At 59.6% G+C, this 25,070-nt stretch overlaps 2 protein-coding genes across 8 annotated transcripts in view; one reads left to right on the top strand and one right to left on the bottom strand.

The window, feature by feature from the left end:
- The first annotated feature begins 1,887 nt into the window (after positions 1-1,887).
- Positions 1,888-19,728, top strand: LOC123353880 (DDB1- and CUL4-associated factor 15-like). 2 transcript variants are annotated; one of them, XM_044995331.1, is made up of 13 exons: positions 1,888-2,022; positions 3,801-3,898; positions 4,089-4,224; positions 5,296-5,402; positions 6,630-6,769; positions 7,224-7,394; positions 11,269-11,886; positions 13,402-13,493; positions 15,341-15,469; positions 16,337-16,422; positions 16,791-16,895; positions 17,354-17,469; positions 18,782-19,728. In XM_044995331.1, the coding sequence occupies exons 1-13, from the start codon at positions 1,888-1,890 to the stop codon at positions 18,835-18,837; spliced, it is 1,989 nt and encodes a 662-aa protein (XP_044851266.1). In that variant the 3' UTR covers positions 18,838-19,728. The 2 variants fall into 2 exon arrangements, with proteins under 2 accessions (XP_044851266.1, XP_044851265.1); XM_044995330.1 differs by having other exon boundaries at positions 16,761-16,895.
- A 4,957-nt stretch (positions 19,729-24,685) lies between these two features.
- The window catches only part of LOC123353879 (MHC class II regulatory factor RFX1-like), a 46,584-nt gene continuing 46,199 nt past the window's right edge, over positions 24,686-25,070 (bottom strand). For all 6 annotated transcript variants that reach the window (XM_044995323.1, XM_044995324.1, XM_044995328.1 and 3 more), the window contains one exon: positions 24,686-24,965. In XM_044995323.1, the coding sequence (XP_044851258.1) occupies positions 24,799-24,965 (167 nt within the window). In that variant the 3' untranslated portion in view covers positions 24,686-24,798. The remainder of the gene's footprint in view (positions 24,966-25,070) is intronic.

The following is a 25,070-nucleotide window of genomic DNA, read 5'->3' as shown; positions in this document are numbered from 1 at the left end:
ATGCCACACGCAGATGATTTCACATGATGTTCAGTGGAGACAAGAGGACACTGGGCGGAAGTAGTGACATTTTTAGGCAGGTAGATGATTTCCTCATGGTCTTGTTGGTGGTGCTCATCACGAGAGTGAGCGCGTCACAGAGAGGAAGGAATTTCTCTTCAGAACTCCCCCGGGACATAAATCCAGCCTGGACGTCTTTCTACAGGAGACGCTCAAACTCAGACAGAGGTTTTGGGCTTGATTCAGGAATCACCGGGTAAGAGTCTCTGGTCTGTTTTCTGCCAGAAGAGGGATCAGCGGATCAAAATGGTCTCATTTGGCCTCAGCATCCACGAATCTCCCTCATTATAGATCGGGGAGTGTTTCAGTGCAGCTGGATGACGTTTCCGTGCAGGGCGACAACACAATGTGGTTGGGATGTACTGAGGGTGTAAAGCATCACCCCACGGGACACAGTGTCGCTTGGCTGGCGCTGAGCTGCACCACTCTGGGGCATTGAGCTGTTCCTACCACTTGGCTCCACCACCATCTATCACAACACGCTTTGGTTGTCAGCCCAACTGAGCGAGGTGGTGCCATCTCGCTGCCCTCCACTGTGGGCCATGCCCCTGGCTTGCTGCCCCACCGGGCGCCACGCTGTTGGCTGTGGCCCCACCGGGCGCCACGTTGTTGGCTGTGGCCCCACCGGGCGCCACGTTGTTGGCTGTGGCCGCACTGGGCGCCACGTGGTTGGCTGTGGCCCCCAATGGGCGCCAGGCGGTTGGCTGTGGCCCCACCGGGCGCCTCGTTGTTGGCTGTGGCCGCACCAGGCGCCAGGTGGTTGGCTGTGGCCCCACCGGGCGCCACGTTGTTGGCTGGTGCCCCAATGGGCGCCACGTTGTTGGCTGTGGCCCCACCGGGCGCCATGTGGTTGGCTGTGGCCCCACTGGGCGCCAGGTGGTTGGCTGGTGCCCCAATGGGCGCCACGTTGTTGGCTGTGGCCTCACCGGGCGCCATGTGGTTGGCTGGTGCCCCAATGGGCGCCACGTTGTTGGCTGTGGCCGCACCGGGCGCCACGTTGTTGGCTGGTGCCCCAATGGGCGCCACGTGGTTGGCTGTGGCCCCACCGGGCGCCACGTTGTTGGCTGTGGCCCCACCGGGCGCCACGTTGTTGGCTGTGGCCGCACCGGGCGCCACGTTGTTGGCTGTGGCCCCACCGGGTGCGAGGCTGTTGGCTGTGGCCGCACTGGGCGCCATGTGGTTGGCTGTGGCCCCACCGGGCGCCACGTTGTTGGCTGTGGCCGCACCGGGCGCCACGTTGTTGGCTGTGGCCGCACTGGGCGCCATGTGGTTGGCTGTGGCCCCACTGGGCGCCATGTGGTTGGCTGTGGCCCCACCGGGCGCTACAACGTCTCTCGTGCCAGGGCTGGGCTGTCACCGCCGCGGGATGCCTGGGCCTCAGGCACCTTGAGGCCACATAGACCCTGTTGCCATGACGACGGCCCAGCACCCGGTACTTCTCAGGCACCGCTTAGACGCCCCGCTCTGGAGACCCCCCTGCGCCCAAGGGCCCGTGGTCTCGCCGCCTGCCAGCCCGGGAGGCGGGGCCTAGCTCATAGCTTTTCTCCATAGCAACCAAACGAGATAGAAACTGACAGGAGTTAGCCACCAACCGGACAACGCGGACTGACGGGGCGGGGCGCGGGGACGAATTCTGATTGGTGCGCTTGCCCTGAAGGGGCGGGACGCCTATGATTGACAGTCCATCTGACGAATGAGAATCGCGGAGAGATCTTAAATCCCGGCGGGCTCCGGGGCTGGCCAATGGAAAAGCAGCGTGGGCGGGCCCGGGCGCAGGAGGCGGTGGCGGGCCGGGCCGTTCCGGAAGCTGAGGGGGCCGGGGGGAAAATGGCGCCCAGCTCGAAATCGGAGCGGGGCGGCCCGGGGGGAAAGCGGGGCCCGGCTGGAGCGGGGGGCGGATCCTCCTCCGGGGGGGTGCGGGGCCGCCGGGAGCACGTGGTGCGGCAGCTCGACCGGGTCAAGGTGAGGCGGGGCGGGGGGGCTCTGTGGGGGGCATTGGGGGCGGGCCGCTCACTGGCGGGGGGCTCTGTGGGGAGGGAGGTGGGGGCGGGGCGGAGGGGTCTGGGGGCAGTGGGGGCGGGGCCACTCACTGCCGGGGGGGGCTGTGGGGGGCGGGGGGAGGGGTTAGTGGGGGCATTGGGGGCGGGGGCTTCACTGCCGGGGGGGGCTCGTGGGGAGGGATGTGGGGGCGGGGCGGAGGGGTCTGGGGGCATTGGGGGCGGGGCCACTCACTGCCGGGGGGGGCTCTGTGGGGGGCGGGGGGAGGGGTTTGTGGGGGCATTGGGGGCGGGATGTTCACTGCCGGGGGGGGCTCTGTGGGGAGGGATGTGGGGGCGGGGCGGAGGGGTCTGGGGGCATTGGGGGCGGGGCCACTCACTGCCGGGGGGGGCTCTGTGGGGGGCGGGAGGAGGGGGTGGGGGGGGCATTGGGGGCGGGATGTTCACTGCCGGGGGGGGCACTGTGGGGAGGGATGTGGGGGCGGGGCGGAGGGGTCTGGGGGGCATTGGGGGCGGGCCGCTCACTGGCGGGGCGCTGTGTGGGGAGAGATGTGGTGGCGGGGGCGAGGGGTTTGTGGGGGCATTTGGGGCGGGGCACTCACTGCCGGGGGGGCTCTGTGGGGAGGGATGTGGGGGGCGGGGCGGGGGGCTCTGTGGGGGAAATTGGGGGTGGGGCACTCACACCCGGGGGGGCTCGGGGGGGAGGGAGGTGGGGGCGTGGCGGAGGGGTCTGGGGGGCATTGGGGGCGGGATGTTCACTGCCGGGGGGCTCTGTGGGGAGGGATGTGGGGGGTGGGGCGGGCGGCTCCGTGGGGGGCATTGGGGGCGGGGCACTCACTGGCGGGGGGCTCTGTGGGGAGGGATGTGGGGGCGGGGCGGAGGGGTCTGGGGGGCATTGGGGGTGGGGTGGCTCATTGGCAGGGGGCTCTGTGGGGAGGGACCGGGGGGGGCAGGGCGGGGGCAGAGGGATTAATTGAGGACTGGGGTGCGGTCCTGTGAGGGAAGGTTGTGGGGGGGCTCATTGATGGGGAGCCCTGAAAGGGACGAGGGGGGAGGAGAGGCTCCTGTGAGGGAGTTCGGGTGGAGGGGGGGAGCTCACTGAGAGGGGGCTGCTTTGCAGGGGAGGGGGGGCTTCCCACAGGGAGCTCATTGAGGGGAGGGTGATGGGGGCTCCGAGGGGCAGTTGCACAGGGAAGGGGGGTCTGACTGATTGGGACTGGGGTGTGATTGTGGGAGAGGGGAGGGGTCTCGGGGGCAGTAAGAGGCTCTGAAAGAAAGGGCAGTTTCTACAGAAGTGGGTGAAATGATTTGAGCAGAGAGCTGGGGATAGAACCCCGGAGTCCTGGCTCCCGACATCTCTCCCCACCCCCAGTGCATTAGACCCCACTCACCTAGGAGTCTTGGCACTTAGTTTTCTGTGTCAGCCTCTGTTCTGCTGCCCTGACCCTGCAGCGAGGTTGCTCCGTGCAGCCATTGCCCCAAAAGTCCCAGCCCTGGGGGCTGTGATGGTGACTTGTCAGGAGAGCCCAAGGGCAGCAACTAACACGGTGACCATTACCAGAAATAAACACCCCGACTGCGATATCTGCTCACATAGCCCTTGTCTAGCTCAGCTCCTTCCTCACACTGGGGTCGCAAGCAGAAGGCATCTACGGGTAGAAATTCAGGACACGTTTTGGGATGTCTTGAGCCCGCTTCTTGTTGGATGTACCCCCGAGCCTCTGACACTTCCCTTCTTTCCAGATCAGCGGGCAGCTTTCTCCACGCCTCTTCCGCAAGCTGCCCCCAAGGGTGTGCGTTTCCCTGAAGAATATTGTTGACGAAGATTTCTTGTGTGCAGGGTAAGATGTGGCATTTCTCTTTGGCAGGTTGGCAGGGCCATCCATCATTCTCAGCTTGACTTCCATGGGGGAGAGGTGGGGGGCAGACAAACTCATGGGGAGTTTCCATGCCCAGCAAGTTTGGTGAGATGGGGATGTGAATGCATGTGAGTGCTCTGGGCTGAGCTATGGTCCTGTGCTTATCTTCCAGACACATCTTCCTCGGCTTCTCCAAGTGCGGGAGGTACGTCTTGTCATATACCAGCAACAGCGGCGACGACGACTTCTCCTTCTACATCTACCACCTCTATTGGTGGGAATTCAACGTGCACAGCAAGCTGAAGCTGGTACGTATGATGCCCCCAGTCTGGCCCTGGGGGAGGGATGGCTCCTGAAGCAACTGAGCGTGGGAATGAAGACCCACTTCCTGCAGATATTCCCCCTTTGGGCTGTGATCCAGAGGGATCTAATGTTAAACAGGGTTAGGTGTGGCCAGTGCTTGGAAGGGAGACTTCACGGGAAAACCCAGAAGGGGGATTGGGGATTCAGTAGGGGACTCTCTTTCCTTTGAGTCATTGCCCCTGTATGAGACTAGAGGGTGCTGTGCTGACCACTGTTGCCCAGTCCGGTTGTAGGAGGTACTACGGTGCAAGAGGCATCACCTTTTAAACAAGGCATAAAACTGACATCTCGATCGGGTGCATTTTGCTAGAGTTGAGGAGCTGCTGTCCTCAGATCCCTAATCAGCTCATCACATTTTGCCTCCCTAAATGTCCCCCACGGTTTCAGTTCTTCCTGTGCTAAATGCTAGTGCAGTGTTGCTGTGCACTGTCAAACTACTGTCGTGCTTCACCCCAGAGGCAGCTGTATGCAGTGATTCTTGTATGGAATCAGTTTGTAACGATGAAGCATTTTGAGACCCTTCTGAGTGAAAGGGGCATCCAAAATGTAAAGTCACCTATCTTCTCTGTGCCAAACCAAACATCTTTCAGAGACACCCTTAGCCGAGATCAGGCAATGTCTACACTATGAAATTAGGTTGATTTTATAGAAGTCGATCTTTAGAAAACGGTTTTATACAGTCAGTTGTGTAGGTTGACAGAACCGTGTTGGTTGTATAGACACATTGCTTATAAAATTGACCTAATGCAGCTAAATTCGACCTAACTTCATAGTGTAGACCAGGGCTAAGCCTCTTAAAAGACCTTCCCAAGTAACTTAGGCCCTATGAAAAGTGACAGAGTCCTGTGGCACCTTATGGACTAACAGAAGTATTGGAGCATAAGCTTTTGTGGGCGAATACCCACTTCGTCAGGCCCTACAGTTGTCTGGTGGCGGTTCTGATTCCAGATCCCACTGCTTGGTCATCTGTTTTCTCACATCAGGTTTCAATCTGATTTGCTCTGTTGTGCCCATAGGTGCGACAGGTTCGCTTGTTTCAAGATGAAGAAATCTACAGTGACCTTTACCTGACTGTGTGCGAATGGCCCAGTGACTCCTCCAAGGTCATCGTCTTTGGCTTCAAGTGAGTTCCATTGAATGAGTCTTGTCTTGAGGGATGAGGGAGTGAATTGGCCAGAATTTGAGTTCCCTCCTGCACTCCCAACTTCACATCCTCCCATAAAAGGTTAAAGACTGAGGGACCCATAGCAAATTCTTCATTGCTGCTGCCAGCCTCCTCCCTGAGGTTTCTGGGTGATACACTCCTGCCTCTTTAAAATAGTTATAAATACTTCACTTAACACACAAGTATAGGACTGACAGCCTTGGAAACTGACGTCTTCGTCCTATCCACAGATTGGGTGCAGCCAGGTCAGCGCAGGCCAAGCCTTTGCTTCAGCCTCCCCCTGCATGCGGGCACACGCTGTCAGCTCACCCCAGCCCTAGGAGATGGCGTGTCTGAGGCTGTCAGGAGTGGGGAAGCAGTGCTTTGGGATATTGAGGGAGAGCTATGGCTCAGTTACACTCCCACCTCCTGCTGAGCTGAATCTAAGGTTGGAAGAGCCAAATGCCCTGACCTGGCAAATGAGAGAGGCTGGTGGGTGCATCTACTGTGGCTGGTTAGCAGAATACAAACTCCTGTCGAAAGAGGCTGCAGCAGGGTTCCAGATAAGGCCCCTTATCAGTTGAAATCGTTTGACATCCCTTGTTTCTTTGTTCATGTTTTGAAAAAAAAATCTGTTTTGTTCTCCATCTGTTTTTAATTACTATAAATACTTAGTTTTGGCAAAGACGTGTTTGTTTTTGCTTTTTCCTCTGCATTGTATTAGTTTGTGATACGATAGTGCCTCAAACCCCTAGTCATGGGCCAGGACCTCATTGTGCTGGGCGCTGCACAAACTGAACCAAAAGACTGTCCCTGCACCAGAAAGCTTGCAATCAAAGTCAATGGTGACATTTTAATCACCCAAGCAGTAACTGGGAGTGGGGCTGGGAGCTCTCAGTGTAATGTCACTGCACGTGAAACATGTTCGTAAAGATCCGAGAGCAGTTCAGTCCTGCCTCTTAGCCCCGAGGCTCTTATTTTTCTTTTACAACAGTTTAATTTAGTAGCGGCTCCAGTTTTGATTAAACCCTTTGAGGAGAGAATCTCATTGCCCCCTCTCCCATTTAATGACTGGCTAAAAGGCCTGATTTGCAAGCTAGGACAGAGACCACGGATGGAAGATGTGGGTTTAAAAGAGGGAGATGAGGGTTTGAATCCCTGAACTTCTCTGAAAGTGACCAAAGGTGTCTCCTGTCTCCCTGGCAGCACACGCTCTGCAAACGGCCTGCTGATGAACATGATGATGATGAGTGATGAAAACCATCGGGATATTTACATCAGCACGGTGGCCATGCCCCCACTCATGTACTGTCCCAGCTGCAGGGATATGGCCCTCGCACATCCAGGTGAGCCAGGGGGACGGTTCCCTAGCTGTAGAGAATATGCTCACCGGGAAAGCTGATGTGCATCTTCCTAACGGGGGTCGGATGAGGCAAGCCGTGACGCTCGGAGGTTTGGTGAAGGTGGGGTGATAGACTTGGTGACGGGACAGAGTGAGGTTTCCTGATTCGTTTAGTGGACAGTTGGGACTCCTGGGTCCTCTTGCCAGCTCTTCCACTGACTTGCTGCATGATCTTTGGACAAGCTTTCATCCTCCGTGCCTCAGTTTCCTCATAGGTCCGCACAATGAGGGTAATGTAATCGGACTCCCGGTGGGATTCGTTTAGTGTTCTTACCCTGCCAGGTGCTAGGCGCGTTCAGTGTGGGTGACTCTGGGACTGACTGCTTGTCTGACCCCCAGCTGTTCTCGTCTTTTGGGCAGGGATGGTCTCACTTGTCCCTCTCCTTGTGTGTTCTCAGGGGACCCAAACGCCCACTGCCTGCAGCACGGCTTCATGCTGCACACAAAGTACCAGGTGGTCTATCCTTTCCCCACATTCCAGCCAGCCTTCCAGCTCAAGAAGGACCAGGTGGTGCTGCTGAACACCAGCTACTCTCTCGTAGCATGTGCTGTTTCCGTACACACTGCAGGTAAGACCCGCGCCTCTCTGGGGCAGCTGGAACTAGAGGGCGCTAACGTGCGTGGATTTCTTCCTGGGAAGACGCCGTGTTGGGAATTCCGGGCCTCGCTGGGTGTTTCAGCAAGGTCAGCGGCGAGGCTTTGGATGTGTGAGAATGGCTGCTCAGTTTAGTCCGTCTAGCCAGGGTATCTTCTCTCCCTCATCTTGGATTTGAAGGGACCATTAGCTCATCGAGTCTGAGCTCCTGTATAACACAGGCCAGAGAACTTCATTGCCATCCTTCTCTTGGAACCGGCTTGAGCATCGCAGCTACTAAGTGTGGTGCTTTCAGCAACCCCCAGGCCTGTGGCTTGGCCAGGGGTTGGAAACTCCCTGGCTTCAGAAGGAGTGCAGTGCTGTGAAACCGCTGCTCAGAGGGAGGGACCAGGGGTCAGTGGGAGGTCGGGTATCTTGCAAGAGATGAGTAAGTGATGCACGGGAGAGCTGGCAGGCCCAGCTTCCCAGGCTAAGGTAGGGCCTCAGGTGGGTTCAAGATACATCAGACCTCAGGTTCTCATTCCCCCACTGCTGAACCACCTAAGAACAAGGCAACCCCCTCGGCCTTGTCGGGGTTTGGATTTCCAGCTTGGTCTCAAGCACTAACCTCGAGGGAGGGAAGGGGGGTCTTATGGCTGCTTTCTATTGCGGTAGGGCCCGGTGGGCTGTTGCGCCAGGTGCTGCACCATCCGATGTCCCTGCCCCAAAGAGCTTGCAATGTAAGAAAACCAGCAGAGGAAGTGGGGGGGCGGGGGGGGGGACTGAGCCTCTGTTTATACGTAGTAGACCAGGGGTTTCAAACACGCAGCCCGCAAAGTTATTTGCTGCGGCCTGCCAAGCTCCCCGCATGTGCTGCGCTTCCCCGCCACACACACCCCAGAGTTACGTCCTGCAGCCGCCTAGCTCCCCTCCTCTGCCACCCCCCTCCCCCCAGCGTGCCACGTCCCCACTCCTCCGCCTACCTCCAGGTGCTTCTTGCCGCCAAACAGCTGTTTGGCAGTCCTTAGCGCTTTCCAGGAGGGAGACGGAGAAGAGGCGGGGCAGGGGTGGGGACGTTGGGGAAGGGGTTGGAATAGGGGTGGGGCAGGGGCGGAGCCTCATTGAAGGGATGGGGCGGGGGGCAGCCCTCGGGCCAATGTACTAGTCCTCATGTGGCCCTCATGGTCCTTTGAGTTTGATATCCGGTAGTAGACAGTGTGGTCTGGTGGCTAGGGTATTGGACTGGGACCCAGGAGACCCGGGTTCTACTCCTGGTTCTACCACTGACCTGCTGGTTGACCTTGGGCAAGTCACTTCCTTGTCCCCTGCCTTAATTTTCCCATCTGTAAAATGGGAAGGATGATACCAACTTCCTTTGTAAGGAACGTACATCTGAGAAATATGTACCTACTAGCATTCGCCCCATTGTAGTGACTGAAAATAATACGTACCCCTAGTGCAGGACAGGAAATTGACATATTTAGAAAGCTTGGGTTGACCTCAAAAGAGAGTTGGTTTTCCCCCGATTCTGTATATCGGTGGTTTTCAACCTGTGGTCCACAGGCAGCCTAAGATTTCCAAAGGGGTCCGCACCTCCATTTGAAACTTCTTAGTGGTCCACAAATGAAAAAGGTTGAAAACCACTGCTGTGTATAATCCAACTCATTCAAATTTGAGGAGAGCTCATCGACACAGCATATTTTAATTTATTTAAGTAATTTGAGTAGATTATAGTGAGATTAGGTTTTAACATGGGTGATTGTCATTTCAAATTTAATCTTAGGTGTATTTTTAAAAAGAAAATGTATTTAATTTAAATGAGCTGTTTTCAGTAAATGCAATTTTTAAAAAGAATCACTTTTTATCACCGATTAGAAGGATTGAGAAGTGCTTTGAGATCTGCTGATGAAAAGTTAGAGCTAGTGATTATCCACTCTGTCTACCCTCTGGGATTGCGAGGGTTAATATGTGATGGTAAAGTGCTTTGAGATCCTTGATTGCAAGCTGCTGTAGCAATGCACAGGTATGTTGTCCAGATCTCGCAGCCTGGCACAATGGGAGCATGTGCTGTTCCTGGGAGCCTTATGGGGCCCTCACGGCTTGGCTCAGGGTGGGTGTCCCATACCTAAGGGCAGCGTGGAAGGACATGCTGAGATGTGGAATCTCCAGCATTGGAGGTTTTTAAGAGCCGGTTAGACAAACCCCTGTCAGGGATGGTCTAATACAGGGATAGGCAACCTATGGCACACGTGCCGAAGGCGGCACGCGAGCTGATTTTCAGTGGCACTCACACTGCCTGGGTCCTGGCCACCAGTCCGAGGGGCTCTGCATTTTAATTTAATTTTAAATGAAGCTTCTTAAACATTTTAAAAACCTTATTTACTTTACATACAACACGAGTTTAGTTCTATATTATAAGCTCATAGAAAGAGACCTTCTAAAACATTACAATGTATGACTGGTACGTGAAACCTTCAATTGGAGTGAATCAATGAAGACTCGGCCCAGCACTTCTGAAAGGCTGCCAACCCCTGGTCTAATACTCAGTCCTGCCATGAGTGCAGGGGACTGGACTAGATTCCTCTCGAGGTCCCTTCCAGCTCTAGGAGTCTATGTTTGGGTGAGAGAAGTTGACAGTGGAGCAGAGATTTGGTGGGTGAGGTGGGAGGCATGTAAGGCACGTAGGGGAAGGGTCTCAAAGGGGAGAATGTGATGCAGGGACATTAAGTCTCTTTCTCACTCACCTACGGGCGGTTGGAAGCACGTGACGTGCTGGTTTCCCAGCGTTTTAGACATTGGAAGAGGTAAACTTGACCCATGTTAGCGAGTACTGGAAAGCCGTCCTGGCCTCCTCCAGGAGAGCAGCCCGATGTGTGTAATGTCTCATTTTACAGAGAAACTTGCTGGGAAATGGCCAAGGGGTGAAACCCACACCCCACGGGCAGGGCGGGGGGGTTTGTGGGGGGTATATTAGAGATTGAGTTGTGTTATTCTAGGGAAATCCTGGTGTATCGACAAGCGTATTGGAGAGTCCAGAGCAGGAGGCTGGGAGTTGAGACTCCTGGGTTCTGTTCCCAGCTGTGCTCCTGCCTCCGCCACTGGCTCACTGTGTGACCTGGGGCGAGTCACTCCACATTTGTGTGCATGTTTCTGCGGCCGGGACCTGCCTCCTTTGTGCAGGAGCTTTGGAGGCTCAGTTCTTTAATGTCTGCAAAGCACCGTCAGATCCCAGAGAGCCGGCCTCAGGGAGCGGGCAGCTGTTTTGCGAACTAAGGCTTTGCGTGTTCATTTCTCCTTAAAACCAATGGGAAGTGGGCAGCCGACCCCCTTCGATGGCTCTCCGAATCTCAGCCAAACTCTGAAATGATGTGCCTAGGGCTTGGGAGCCCTGAGTTCAGACTCCGTGTGTGACCTCTTGCCTTGGTCCCCCCTGCCCTGCCTCCCCGGGGGTTAGCAGGGGAAATCCATTAAAGCTTGCGAAGCACTGTCAGATGCACTGATGGGAAAGCGTTGCCAGGAGCCGGGTGGTACTGCTGACCCCGGGTCCTGACTGTCTAAACGGAGGCAGAGTTCGAATACTCTTCATCCGAGTATCTGCCAGCGTCTGACAGAAGAGGGCACGTGTTACAGCTGAGTGCAGGGACCTGAGGCGCAGAGAGGCTGAGTCACAGCACGGCAGTGGCAGAGCCCGGGGGGAATGGTTTGTATGCCGTGCCCATCACTCTGGTTTTCGGACACTCGGTGCTCTATCCACTAGACCTTGCTGCTCCCACTTAGCCAGTGGAAGATGCTGAGGGATGTCTCCATGGAAACTGTTCTCTGTGTAGCCATGGCCTCTTTAACCCCTTCCTCACCTCTCTCTGGTTTAGAGGACAGCAACTTCTGCCAAATCCTCTACGACAGACGGAACCAGCCCCAGTCGCCCCACGCCGGGGCTTGTGATGCTGCAGGTGCCACGCGGTGCCCAGCGGGTGCGGAGGAGCGGATGGAAAGAGATGGCTGCCCTTGCCGAATGGCTGCCGCGCCATCGTCCGCCTGCAGCACTTCCCAGGACCCAGAAAGCCCCGTCAGACCCATGGAGCTGTCGCCAGCCGTGGCCAAGGCGAAAGAGTTTGTGGCCGATATCTTCCGGCGGGCCAAGGAGGCTAAAGGCCCAGCCGCAGCGGAAGAGGAGGAGGTGGGTGGCGGCCGGTTTGAGTGCCGGCCTGCCCAGGAAGCCGGCCCACACAGATCCCTGTCCCAGGGCCCCCCTGCTGATGCAGCGTGGGAGGCAAGGCCGTGCTCGGGGCCCTCCGGGAGTTACTGCTGCCTGCATCATGGCCTCTCGTCTCCCAGGGGAGACCGAACTCCAGAAGGGGATCAGCCCCCAAAAGATTCTCCCCTTGCCGGAGCGGAGCTGGAGAGCCAGCCGGCCGAGCCCGGCTACGTCAACTACACCAAGCTGCGCTATGGCCTGGAGCCCAGCGACCTGGCGGAGCCGGAGGACGGTAAGCAGGCTTAGGGAGGCCAATCTGCTTCTCGGTGCAGAGACCGACTCGCCCAGGGGCTGGGATTGCGCGTAGGGCTGAGCCGACTGGGAACTCAAGGGGTTTTCGGCTGGAGCCCGGGTCCTTTCACCCCTCAGTCTGCTCATAATTGGACTTGCGTGCATTGTAACTGAGAGTGTCCGGCCCGCGCGGTGAGTTTGGGTCTCCCTCTGGTTCCCAGCAGTCAGGCCTCCATGCTGCTAACCCCCACCCCACCCCAATCCCTCCACCCCCCAGTGCTACGAGGCCATTTTGCTGGAAGCCTCAGTGGAGCGGCTGAGGACTGAATAGGCTATGGAGACTCAACTGCCCCTTGCCCCTGTATGGGGTCCCTGCAGGGCACAGCTGTGCCCGCTCTGCATTCATGGGACTTCTCTTCTCCACCATCCCTCCGGTGCTGTGGGCTTGAGACACCCCCCTCGCTAGTTCCTGGTTCTGTAGTGCTCAGAAGGGGCCCCTGTCCCCTCCCTTGGGGAGATCTCTCCATAGCAGCCTCGGGGCACGTCTCAGGCTCTGACGCCTGGGCTGGGGGAGCCGGAGCTCCAGCTTGAGCCACGTTTGGAAGCTCCCTGCCAGCTGCAGTGTAGGTGTGCCCTGAGCAGCCAGTCTCTGCACAGTGCCGAAAGGTCCCCCCCGCCCCCCAGCTCCTTGGTACAGCACACGCCTGGCCCCAGGCTGCCAGAGCAGTTCTGGTCCTGTCCCTCCCGCACCAGCTGGCACAGATGTGCTCTGGCACTTGGTCTCTTCCCTGGCGCAGCGAGCAGGAGGCTGGTTAATGAGGCTCTGAGAGACCAGAGTTCCACCCTGGTCTCCGCAGCACATCGACCAGCTGAATTGCCAGAATCTTCCCTGACTTGCCTAAATGGTCCTGTCCCAGCGAATGGTGACTGAAGGACGGACGCCTTCGTTAATTGCCCTTGTGCCTCTTGGGAAGGTGCCAGTTCACTGCGGCGGGTCCAGCTTTTTGTAATTAGGTTCTTTCACTGCCCCATCTCCGCTCCCCCCCAACCACTGGCCCAGCCTGGTGCCTTTGATTGCATTGCCCAGGTGTAACTGGAGGCAGGTTTTATTTGTGCCACGGTAGCACCTAGGAGCCCCAGGCCTGGGCCAGAACCCCACAACAAAAAGCCAGGCCCCAGAGCCTACTTGCAATACAGGAGTCGTAGCATCTGGCTCGTTCCCCCAGAGCTGGGTTGACTCTAGGGCTGATGGGAGCAAGAGCTCTGGTCACCAAAGCTGGCCCGGAAATGCACGTGGAGCGGGTCTGAGCAGGAAGAGCCTCTCTCTGGACTATATCGCACTAGAGCAGGGGGCTGAGGCCAGTGGTTTGTTCCTGCTGCCGTAGCAGCCATCTCACTTCCCAAGCCTCTTCCACGGGAGGCGACTTTGCAGATCCCTTTTCTGGTTCCTTGGGATTGCAAGCCCAGGCCCTTCGCCAGCCACGTGGCCTCTGCCTCACGCCGCCTTCCCTTTCAGAGTACGAGGATGACAAGATCTCGCTGCCGTTTGTCGTAACTGACCTGAGAGGGCGAAACCTCAAGCCGCTGAAGGAGAGAGCCATATTCCAGGTCAGGCGTGGCCTCGGGCTCTGGCCCTGTCGTGGCGGGGTGGACTTTAAGGGACACTCTCAGCTTGAAATTAGTCAGTTTCAAATAATGAGCTGATGCTCCCGCAGCTGCCCCTGGATCGCCCGGCCGGTTTCGGGGGGTTGGCAGCCATGTTCTGTTACCGCTGAATGCATTTGATCTTGCCGCGTTGCTGGAAATGGAGGATTTGGCCACGTGATGCACGAGGCAAAGGGAGAAGTGTCTGACCTAGTGCTGTCAGCTTAGGTGTCAGGCGTAACAATGGTGGGTGAGAGACTTGCAGACAGAAGTGGGGGTCCTTTCTAAAGCTTTCATCAGCCTCTGCTGTTCCAGAGATGTAGTCTCCATGGAGACTACAAGTCCCAGCATGCAGTGCTTTGTCCGGAACCAAGTGCTGCATTTTAAGGTGTCAATTCCGAACCTGGCAGCTGTGAGTAACACCCTGAGGCGCAAACTGACCACGCTGCCCGACCTCCAGGCAGCCTTCCCCAGAGAGGCAGCCGAACCTCGCTGAGTTCACCAACGCTTTCTACAGTCACAAGAATTCTGATTGTTCCCTTTCTGCGTGGGCTGGAGGCAGATCCCTCCCTGGGAGAGGGGAGGTTCCCCAGGGATCTGCTGGGAGAGGGGAGTGTGAAGGAGAGGCAGTGTGCTCTAGCGCAGGGGTTCGCAACCATTTTCTTTCGGAGGCCTCCACGGCCCACCTGCTTTTCTGCATATCCAAGCCAGGGCCAGCGTTAGGGGGAAGCAAACAGGGCAGTTGCCACAGGGAGCCCCATGCAGCTAAGCTGCTCAGGCTTCGGCTTCAGCCCCAGGTTGGGGGGCTCAGGGCCTCAGGCTTCAGCTTTCTGCCCTGGGCCCCAGTGAGTCTGACGCTGGCCCTGCTCGACCGGCCCTCTGGACCCCCTGGTTGAGAACCACTGCTGTAGTGGGCAGAGCACTGGCCTGGGACTCAGGAGACCCAGCTTCCATTCTTGACTCTGCTGCTGGGTGACTGGGCGAGTCGTGTTCCCCGTCTGCAGCATGGGGGGGCTGTTCCCGATCACCCCTGTAAAATGATGAGCAGCACTCGGTGGGGGATTGCTCAGGAGCAGGTCTGTTCTGAGGAGGGCTGCTGAGTTCAGCACTGGGAGGCTTCGTGGCCGAGGTTTCTGTCCACCGTTGGTTGTAACAGATTCTGCCAGCCAGAGAGGTGCCCCCGTCCTGCCTGTCTCGGTGCTGATGGACTTGGTATGGGGCCTACTGGCTCCAGCTGCGATGGGCTTAGAGCACCAAGCGCTGAACAAACACCCCTTGGGAGCTCCTCCCTGACGCGCTTACAGCCCGGATAGAGGGCACAAGAGGTGACGCCCACCCGGTCACACAGGGAGTCTGGCCAGGCTGGGAATCACACCCAGCTCTCTGGAGTCCCAGCGACTCCCTGTAACCTGGCTGCCGGCCCTGAAGGAGGTAATGGGCTCGTGCATGGGGGCAGAGCTCCAGCCCGCAGTTAAACTTGGTTCACAGTTCTGGTGATGGGTGAGCTGAGTCGACTCTAGCGTGTGCCCTCGGAGCCGGGTTGGTCTTACATAGCTAGAAACTTGGAGCAGCCTGTGTCTGTGTGTGTCAGTGCAGAGCTGTGGGGTGAGAAAAGGGCCCTTTCTGCGGAGTCCCATCGTGGGGTGGGACTGGACTGTGAGGAGTGAGTTCCCTGGCTCACACATAAAGCTTCTAACTAGCCAGGACCCGCTTAGCACAGCTGGGCTGAGGGTGGGAACTAAAGTGACCGGCCCTTAGGACTAGGGAGAAAACAGCTGCTGAGGCGTCTGGGTTCTCCGCTCCCATTGCAGGGCCAGTACCTGACTGTGGAGCAGCTGACTCTGGATTTTGAATACGTCATTAATGAGGTGATCCGGAACGACGCCTCCTGGTCCAGGCAGTTCTGCTCCTTCAGCGACTACGACATCGTCATCTTAGAGGTGAGTGCGCGGGAGCGTCCCTTCCCCCGCGGAGCCAGGCGAGCCACCGGCTGCGTGACCTGAGAGCCGCAGCACCCTGCCTGGGCTGGGAGTAACCCCAGTGGCTCTGCCGGCCGCTCCTCCAGCAGGGTCAACAAACTTCTCTGTTGGCTGCTACGTACTGGAGCAAGGAACTGGCAGAAGCCGTAGTGCTGCTGCTGAAATGAAACCGATTGCAGTAGCCCTCCTCTGTGACAGGGTGTGGCCAGTGGGCTCCACGCCCTGGGCGCTCCGCATCGCATGCCTGGGAGCTGTATCCTTCTCGGGTCCTGTCTGTACGTGGCAGTTGGGGGGGCTCCTTGGGGAACCGGGTGGGGAGGGAGAGATGGTCTGGCCAGGAACCCAGAGAAGGAACAGGTGTCAGCCTCTGCATTTCCCCTGGCTGCTGCACTGGGCTGGGGGGGTCAGAGGGGAGTGATTGTCACCTTGCCTCTTTGGGGGGGGTGGAGATCTCACTTCCTGCTGCAGCACCTGGCAGCTGAGTGCTCTGGGGGTGGCTGTTGGAGCTCCTGACTAACCTAATCTGAGGGGGAGGGAGAGGAGGGGTCAGGCCCCTCCCTTTGGTGCTGCTGCTTCAGCTCTCGCCCCCGTTTCTACTGTCTTGACTCTGCAGTTCCTGTGGGCAGGTGTCTTTTGTGCACATCAGCTGCCCGGGCTGCGGCTGTGCTTGGTGTGCGGCTTAACAGAGAACCCTGGGCTCTGGAGGTACCATCCAGGGCTAAATACAACCAGGCCACCTTCCTTCCGCTCGGCCCAGCGGTGCTCTGCTGTGATCTCTGCCAGGCTCTGTAATCTCCCCGAGTCAACTGTCCAATCCCCTCCCTCTAGGTGTGTCCAGAAACCAACCAAGTGATAATCAATATTGGATTATTGCTCTTGGCTTTCCCGTCTCCTGATGAAGAGGGCCAGCTTAGGTGAGTTCAGCTGCTGCCGCACTCCCCCCGCGACGTCTCTCCAGCCCCTCGGCGGCTGCTTTTAGGGGACCCAGTCCCCACAGAAGGGGCAGGAACTGGTGTGAAGGGAGGTCACGGGGAGCAGATGCCGGAGGAGTGTGTGTGGGGAGGGGGGGTGTCTGGGAGGAATTCCAGCAGCAACAGGGCGACCCCCTTGCCAGAACCCCTCCACCCAACCTCCGTCCCTAGGGGCTCCAGGGGTCCGGGTAACTGCCCAGATTGACCGTGGGGCTTGTGTGCCATGGGGTTTGGGGAGGAAATGGTTAATTTCTAGCCGACCCCTATTCTAACCTGCCCAGGCCGGTGTGTGTCCTGTGCCTCCCCTCCAGACCAAAGACCTATCACACCAGCTTGAAAGTGGCCTGGAATCTGAACACCGGCACCTTCGTCACCGTCAGCGTGGGAGACCTCACAGAAGTCAAGGGGCAGACCAGGTGCGTGGCCATGGCCAGTGCCTGCTGGGGTGAGCTGGGGAAAGACGCTCGCTCCAGAGAGCTGGGCTTGGGGCCGAGTCCCAGATCCTGGCGCCGTCAGACCTTTGCTGGTTAGACTCGAGCCCTTCGCTGAGCCTGTTGCCATCCCAGTTCAAACCTCCCTTTTCCGAACCAAAGTGGCCCTGCCTGCCAGCGTTCTCCACTGGGAACCCAGCTCCCTCCCTTCCACCTCCCCTGAGCTGGGGCGTCTGCGTCCGGAGGGCCCTGCCGCCGTTGGCCTCCGAGCCTGGGGCTGTGGGGCGTCCGGGGATCTGACCAGCCCCAGAACCGCCTGGCGCTTGCCTTTGACAGCACTAATACAAACCGCCCAGGGCGTTGCCTCTGGGAAATCCCAGGTGGGGGCCTCGCCCCAGGACGGGCCCCTGCTCTGCCCACTCACGGTGCTGTCCCGTCCGCAGCGGCAGCGTCTGGAGCTCCTACCGGAAGAGCTGCGTGGACATGGTGATGAAGTGGCTGGTGCCGGAGAGCAGCGGGCGATACGTCAACAGAATGACGAACGAGGCACTTCATAAAGGTACAGCCGGGCGCTGAGCCCTGGAGGAAGGAGCTGCCCAGCTTCCCCTCCGGGGTCTCCTAGCCAGGCCTGTGTGAGTGAGAGGGGCTGGGCAGGGTGACGCAGCACGGCTGGCTGCCTGCTTCAGATCCCCTTCCGCACGCGGCTCCCCCAGTCCGCTCACCTGCTACGCTCCCAGCCTGCCTGGGAGGCCATGGAGCCCTGAACCCTTCGCTTGGCTCCAGGCCTGTGCTCTGCGCCCCCCCCCAGCAGGAACGTGGCGCTGCGGCCGCCGGGGGCCTGGGCGAGCCGTGCGCTGTGCTGCTGGAGGCTGGATCTCGGGGAAGCTGCTCCCCGTTCCAGCCCAGGGGAGGCGAAGCGTGTCTGGGCTGTGCTGCCAAGGGCGGGGTCCCCTCCAGAGCCCAGCGGGGGGGCCTCTAAGCTCCCTGGCGTGTTGCGGGACAGTTACTTTCTGCTAGGCCGCGTCCTGCCCCAGACTCCATGTGTGGGGCATCCCTCTCTGCCCTCTAATCTCGAGCTACCCCAGGAGGTACAGACGGGGGAGGCTAACTGCCCAGTCACAGCTCTTCCTGCGTGGCCCCCGGTTAAACTCCCCCCCCGTGCTCCTCGATCCCTGTGTATGGGTGAAGGCCAGGAGGGGCCGCTGGGATCACGCAGCCGAGACCCTCGTCCCCGGGATTCCTGCAGCCGGCCCATGGCTAAGCCTGGGCAGATGGGTTAGACGCAGCAGCCAAACGCCCAGCAGTCCTGGTGCAGATGGTGTCCGACCAAACCCCTCCCAGCCTGGACCCAGCTGATCCCATAGCCGGAGCTCTAATGGGAACGGGGGGAAGCCGGGGCAGCTGCCCACGCTGTTCTGGGGCTTGGTCCCCACCCTCTGGGTGCAGGACCCTGTCCCATCTCTCCTGTGCCCCGCATCTCCTGACTCCGCAGCTGAGCACGGGCAGGCCAGCGGACGGGATTCCGCGCCTGGCTGGCAGCCGAGCCAGGCAGAGCCGTGCCGGGGGATGGGGGCGGGCATGGCAGGCATGCCATGCTGGGCTTGAATCGCGAACCCCCAGCAGGACCATCTGCACTGAGCGGGCCCCTGGCTTGAGCCCTTGCTGCACGGTGGCTTGTAGCCACGCTGACTCCTGGCCCAGGCCCTGCGCGGATCCTGCCACCTTACTTTGTAGTGGAGAGACTTGGATCCTTCCCCCACCCCCAACGCAGCCCCGGGTGCGACCCCCCCCCACCATCCGCCCAGCCTTGGGAGTGGGGAAATGGCCACGGAGGAGCAGCTCCTTAAACCCACCTGCTCTTCCATCTCTAGGCTGCTCCTTGAAGGTGCTAGCAGACAACGAGCGCTACACCTGGATCGTCTTGTGACGCGGAGGCGAGCCCGGGTTGGTTCCTGCCGTACTGTACGTCGGATTTAACTACCTCCTCCTGGTTGAGTTTCGTTGGGTTTTCATTTCTCTTCATCCTTGTTTTAATTAGAGTAACTCGTGCTTTTTGCTGCAAGTGGCTGTAAGTAGGAGTATCCCTAGGGGAGGGGGATGCCTGTCGGCCCAGGGCCCAGCCCAGCGTCTCCTCTGGGGTTGGACCACGAGTCTCTTGCCTCTGCCAACGGCTACAGGCTGCTCTGCCTGCCGGCGGCGTTTCCTGTGGTGCCCGTGCTCAGTCGGGCTAGCGGGATGCTGTGGGAGGGGACCTGACCCCCGTCACCGTGAGCTGCGGTGACGTCGCAGTAACGTGCCCTGGCACTTGCTGCTCGGGCGGGGTCCTCCCTTTCTGGCGATGGGGCAGCCTCTTCCTCCGGCTCGGGACACCACTTTAACCGTCTCCCTGCTTATTGGAGATGGTGAATTCTTCGAATACTGCTCCGGCCGCGTGCTGCCGAAGCCGTCAGCAGCACGCCTGGCCCTGGGGAGAAGGACCCGCGCAGCCCCTCTCCCGGGACTGTTCAGGTGGTGTTGAGGGGGTGAGGGAGCAGCATTCCAGCTTCCCCCGGGCATAGCGTGATCCTGTGGCCGAACAAATCCCCCGCCCTCCAGGGGGCCAGACTGCCTGGTTCTGTTCACTGTCTATTTAAGTGTCATTCAGTGTTTAAGGCACTTTTTCCAGTGGAGGAGGTTTTTCCTTTGTCCAGATAACACACCTCTCCCCCGCCCGCACACTTGGTGGATCATTCCACAGTCCCCAGCCCCACTGTTAATCATTTAGTTTCTCCTCAAATGGGCTTTGGTTTCCCTGTAATAAACGTTTTAATTTCCAAGACTTGGGCTTGCGTCGCTTTCTGCTGCGGGCGCGGGGGAGGGTGCCTGCATGGAGTGCGTGTGCCGCGCAGCTCAGGGGTCACTTCCCAGCCCCACCGCAGCCTGGAGCGGAGCTGCCGGCCAGGTGTGCTGAGCACCACGTGACTGGGCTGTGCTCTCAGGGATTAGCGAGAAGCCTTCCCGGGCAAACGGCTCCCGCTGCCAATAACCAAGTGGCGCCGGAGGCAAAGAACACGGCTGAATTTATTTCTCTTAAGAAAGAACTACAAAAGGTAGAAAACAGCGTTTGCACTCTAGACTACACACGTCTACGTCATCCCATCACAGGCACTGCCCATCTCCTGGGCCGGACACCTACAAAAGCTCTTCACACTCCACGTGAAGGCTGCAGCGCAGCCCACAGCTGCTGCTGCTGCACAGAAGATTGACACAAAATATATATTTTATACAATATGTAGATTTTTGCAATAAACATCTATCTCACAGGTTTAAACCACTGGAAAAAGTGAACAAATAAGGCCATGATGGTTGAAAAAACCCAAAAATATCAAGTAATTTATAGCTTCACCAATCTCACAATATTGAAGTGGTTTATAGAGTAAGGATTAGTCATTACATACAAAAGCACAGATTTCTTTTCCTCTTTAAAACTAGAATATCTAATGTTCAGTTACAAACCGGTAGAGTCGAGCTTGGTTTCTGGCGCGCGGAGAGTGGCCGAGCCTGACTGCTGGGCTCTTGGTTACTAGCGGAGAGGAGGGACGCCAGGGAGCGTTTTGCTGTGTTCTCTCAGAGCAGCACCGGGGGCTAAGCAAGATCCCAGACCCACCCCCTGATGGAGAGCATCGCTCATGGGTTGGGCAGAGGGTATTTTTATAAGGCAGCAACTCAAAAGAAAGGCAAGATCGTGTCTGACCATCCTGCTCGGGGGGGGGCGGGAAGTGCAGGTAGCTTTTGGGGGGGGGCGAGGGGGGGTCATGCCACAAGTCTGAATGGCAACAGGACAGGACTTGAATGTTCCTAAACCAAAGCCGGGGGGGAGCTCAAGTGCAGAGGAGGGTCGTAGGGGGTGGGAGCAGCTACCCTCGTATTGTCCTAACGCCTCGGCTGGAAGCTAACAGTGAAGCTACCTAGTTCTTGACGGTTTTGGTGGCCGCTGCCGCCTTCCCTGTGCTGGACCGGGGATGCCAGAGCTAGTGTGTGTTTCTCTAGCCCCGATACGTTCTCGCTGGCCCCAAGCTCTCAGGGGCTCCGAGCTCTGGCACGTGGCCGTCAGGGTCCCAGGTGGGCGTGAGAGCTCCGGGGTGACATCAGCTGTTTTCACAGTGGGAGGGTCGAGTCCCCTCTTGCAGGGTTTGCAATGGGAAACGGGGGCACTTTGCTAGCTGAGGGGGAAGCTGTCGAAGACACAGATAAGCAGCAACAAGGTGTTTGCCAAGCAAGGACCCTTTGCTGTGAGACGCGGTGGGGGCGGCCTGGAACCGTGCAACAATGGAAACTGGCTGGCAGCTGCATGAGGCTGGGCTGGTGGCCGGGGCAATGGGCAATGACTGCAGCTCTCCTGAGTCTCTCCACTAGGGGCGTGAATGGGCCTTGCCCTGGGCGCTACAGCCTGGGGCAGTTCTCAGCAAATCACCTGCTGGGGGTTCAACCTATGGGGGGGGGGGGGGGGTGTTGGCATGTGGGCAGGGCCTTGCCTTGGAGCCATCGAGCACACTCAGCAGCTCCAGCAGGCAGGGAAGGGGCTGGGTCTGCTTGGGCCCCCAGGGCGGGTCCTTGGGAGGTGGCGACTCCTATGGAAGAGCCTGAGCAGCACCCAGCTGGAATTGCACTTGCACGAGGAGTGGGCTCCTGTTACATGGGCGAAAGGAGCCACCAGCCCCGCAGGGGAGCCCAGAGCCTGGCCCTGGGGCGGGGACGAGGGCAGAGAATCAGAGTCGGTGAAATACAAAGCCAGCTGCACTCCGCTAGCCAGGCCTGGCCTGTGCTCCGAGCGGTGCAGCCGGGGGCACTCTGGGCCGTGCAATCTCAGGAGGGTTGGACTCCTGGGAGCAGGGTGAGAGGGGCCTGGGGTGGGGGTGTAGGGCAGCGTTCCTCAGAACACGGCCCCTCCCGCTGCCTGGCTGGTGGAAAGCGAGGGCCGGGTTGTATCCTCCCCAGCAGCCGAAGCCCCCTGCCCGCTGGAGAAACGCTGCCGATTGCTGGGGGGCTGCACCCTGCCCATGCCTCACTCCAGCCTGACCGGATGCCCTGTCCGGATTCACTCACCCTTTGCCCTGCCGGCTGGGGCAGTGCTGGGGCGGGGGCTGGCGGGGGGGGGCCCCAGCCGGCCACAGCTCTCCAGGACCCCAGGGTAGCAATGCCCTGGCCCGGAGGGAGCTTAGCGGCGCCACGGTGGGAATGAAGAAGGGGAGCAGCAGGAGCTGTGGGCTGCCGGGCTGAGCCCTGCCCACGGGGGCTGGGGCTGCGGGAATCCCCGGCCGAGAGCAGCTGAGCTCTCACCCCGCAGCAGGACTCCAGAGCAGGGAACGGGCTTTTATTCGGCCCCTCCAGCCGCCTGAGGTCAGAGGTCATCTGACCATCTTGGGGGGAGCTGTCAGGGGCTGAACATGATTGCCAGGAAGCCCCCAGTGTGGGGGTTTGGACATTCTAACCTGCCCCCCGGTCCCGCAATGCTGCTCAGAACCCTCCCTTCTTTACTGCACTGCTCCTACAGCCTGAGCGGAGATCAGTGCTCCAGCTGCCCCGGGGCTTGCTGTCAGCACGGCGGGCTGCCCCTCGGCCTGCTAGCCCAGGGCTGTCCCAGCAGAAAGGGGACTAGGAAAGGCCGGGCCGGCTGCCTGACCGAAGAGCAGAGCGTCCTTCCGGGACGGTGCGCAAGGGGGTGCTGTGGAGGAGATGCTAAGAGGCCCCCGGTATGTCTCACTGGGGGCACTGGCCAAGCGTAGGGAGCTGCGATGCGCCAGCTGCCAGCCAGGCAGCGCCAGCAGCAGGGGCAAGCGGGGCCCATAACCCAGCCTGCATACGGGGCAGAGCCGGGAGGCTGCGTGCCATATGGCTGAGTAGCCCCCTCCCTGGGGCCGGCCAGCACTCTGCCCTGCCTGGCACATGCAGGCCAGGAGCCTGGGGATCCCTGTGGGGAGGGCCAGGGGAGAAGGTCTCTGGGTCTCGTGGCCGCTGGAGCGCGAAGCAGAGACCCAGCCCCTTCGGGGGCTGATCTAAAGAGCCAGGACCGTGGGCAGAGGGCAGACAGGGCTGCACTGCAGCCGAAGCTGCCGTCCCGGAACGAACGCACGTAGCCAGAGGCTCTGGGAGCGAAGAACTGCCCGTGAAACAGCTCTGCTCTCTGGAGTCTCCTGTTCCCCCAGGGCCTGCCTGCCGGCTGGGACAACACCAGGAGCAGGAGCCCCAGACAGAGCCTGGATCTGCGACAGCCGTTAGCACGAGCAGGCAAAGCTCACTGGGTCGACTAGGGAGGGTTTAAGCAGAGCCGCTGGGAGAACAGCTTCTGTGTGAGGATGGGAATGTCGAGGGCTGAGCTCCCAACCCCGAGAGGGGAGAAAATACACGAGCGAGAGAAGAGACCCAAGACCAGGAATGAAATAGGCCGGGGGGGCCGGAGATTCCTCACCCCCCTTCCTGGAACCAGCAGGACCAAGCGGCAGCGTGATGTGCGGGAGGGGAAGAACGAAGCCGCGAGGGATTGTGCAGGGAGGGGGGGACGTAACTCCCCAGGGGGCTGCGACAGACTCAGATCACTGCCAGGGCAGCTTTGCCACGGCTCCTGCTCTCGCCCACTAAGAGACGCCGCTGGTTTTCTGGCCGTGGCTTTGCCAGTTCCACGGGTTCTGTGCCGTAATCCCGCATTGCGGCTGAGAGGAGAAATATCCGCTCAGCCCCCGTCCGTCTCCCCCACCCCAGCCTGTTCTCTAAGGAGCCTCCCGGCCGGGGCTGCTCCGGCAGCTGAAGCGTATGGCACAACAAATGCATATTCCCTAAGGCACGTGGGTTCTGCCGCACGTCCCCTGCATGGCGAGCAGGAGCTGACGCGGAACTCCAGGTTTCAGCCCCGTGCAGGCCGGCCAGCTGGCAGGTGGGAGAGGGCAGCGCTGAGCCGTACAGGGAGCGAAGGGGCTGGGCCCCGGAGCCTTCCCCGGGGCGGCTGAGCGCGCTGATGACACAGAGCTGGCCCCTGTGCCCTTGCCAATGGGAGTCATTATAAATGACCTGTGAGGTGTGCCAGGGGCTAGCATGGCCAGCCCCCACAAGCCCCACTGGGGGCTGCCCTGCACGAGTCCCTTAGCCACTAAAAGCGAGGGGACGCGGCCCTTTGATTGTGCAGCTCTCTAAAGGACGCTACACCTGCTCTCGCGGAGCCGCAGCCCCACCCACTGGCACTGGCTTGCCGTACCTTCCCTGGCGGGGGGAAGCTGGGAGCCAGACTGGCTGTGCAAGGAGCTTGCCGGACAGCCTGGGCCCGTGTGGACAGGGGGGCTGGTTCAATCGCTGCCTGGGTGAGTCCAAGTGAATCGTCCCGCTGGACCGCGGCTCTGACAGCTAGGAGGGGCTGGCAGGTGAGGGGTGGAGACAGGCACTTGCCTCCTGTTCAGAAGTCCCATGATGCTCTCTGCCATACCTGGGAAAGGGCAGAAGCTGCATCTCGGGAAAGTAAAAAGCAGCGAAGCTGGAGGCCAGCAGCCCTGTGCCCGGCTGGGGAGGGAGCTGCTCCCCCACACGGCAGGACAGCAGCCCTGCAGGAGCCACCCAGCCCGGGGGGCCGGAGCGGGGGCGAGGGGTGTAGTGGTGTGAAATGGCATCTTGCTTCGCCTCCCCCCTAACGGGGCCCTCTCCCTGCACAAGCCTTCCGCAGCCCGCAGAGCACCCGCGCTGGGGAGGGGGCGAGCCCGGGCTCAGCGGGGCCGGGGGCGGAAATGAAAGCGCTTTGCATACCACTCGGAGACAAGGAATAGCTCAGCTTTATCGCTAGGCAGCAGCCGGGAGGAACTGGACACAGGACTCGGCTCTGGCTGGGCGGTTCTGACTCCAGGCCACGCAGGCGTCGCTCTGGCCTCTAGCTGGAAGGCAGAGCCTGCACAAAGATCCCCCTGGAGTCCGTCCGTGAGAGCTTGGAGGGGGGTTCCAGGGGCTCGGCTGTCAGGCTGGTGGAGTCATTGGAGTTGAGGGAAATCTCCTGCTGCATCTCGTCGTCGCTCTCCTCCTCTTCCTCCTCCTCCTCATCTGAGTCAAAGAGATCAGGGATGGGAGAGGGAGGGTGCTGAGTATCCGGGGGCTGCACTGTCTGTGCCCGAAACCCTGTATTTCTCTGGCCCCGCCCCCCTCCCG

The sequence above is a fragment of the Mauremys mutica genome, chromosome 20 (assembly GCF_020497125.1).
Source record: "Mauremys mutica isolate MM-2020 ecotype Southern chromosome 20, ASM2049712v1, whole genome shotgun sequence".
In the NCBI taxonomy this organism is placed as follows: Eukaryota; Metazoa; Chordata; order Testudines; family Geoemydidae; genus Mauremys; species Mauremys mutica.
The sequence above is the reverse complement of the archived record's forward strand: the minus strand, read 5'-3'. Positions and strand labels throughout refer to the sequence as shown.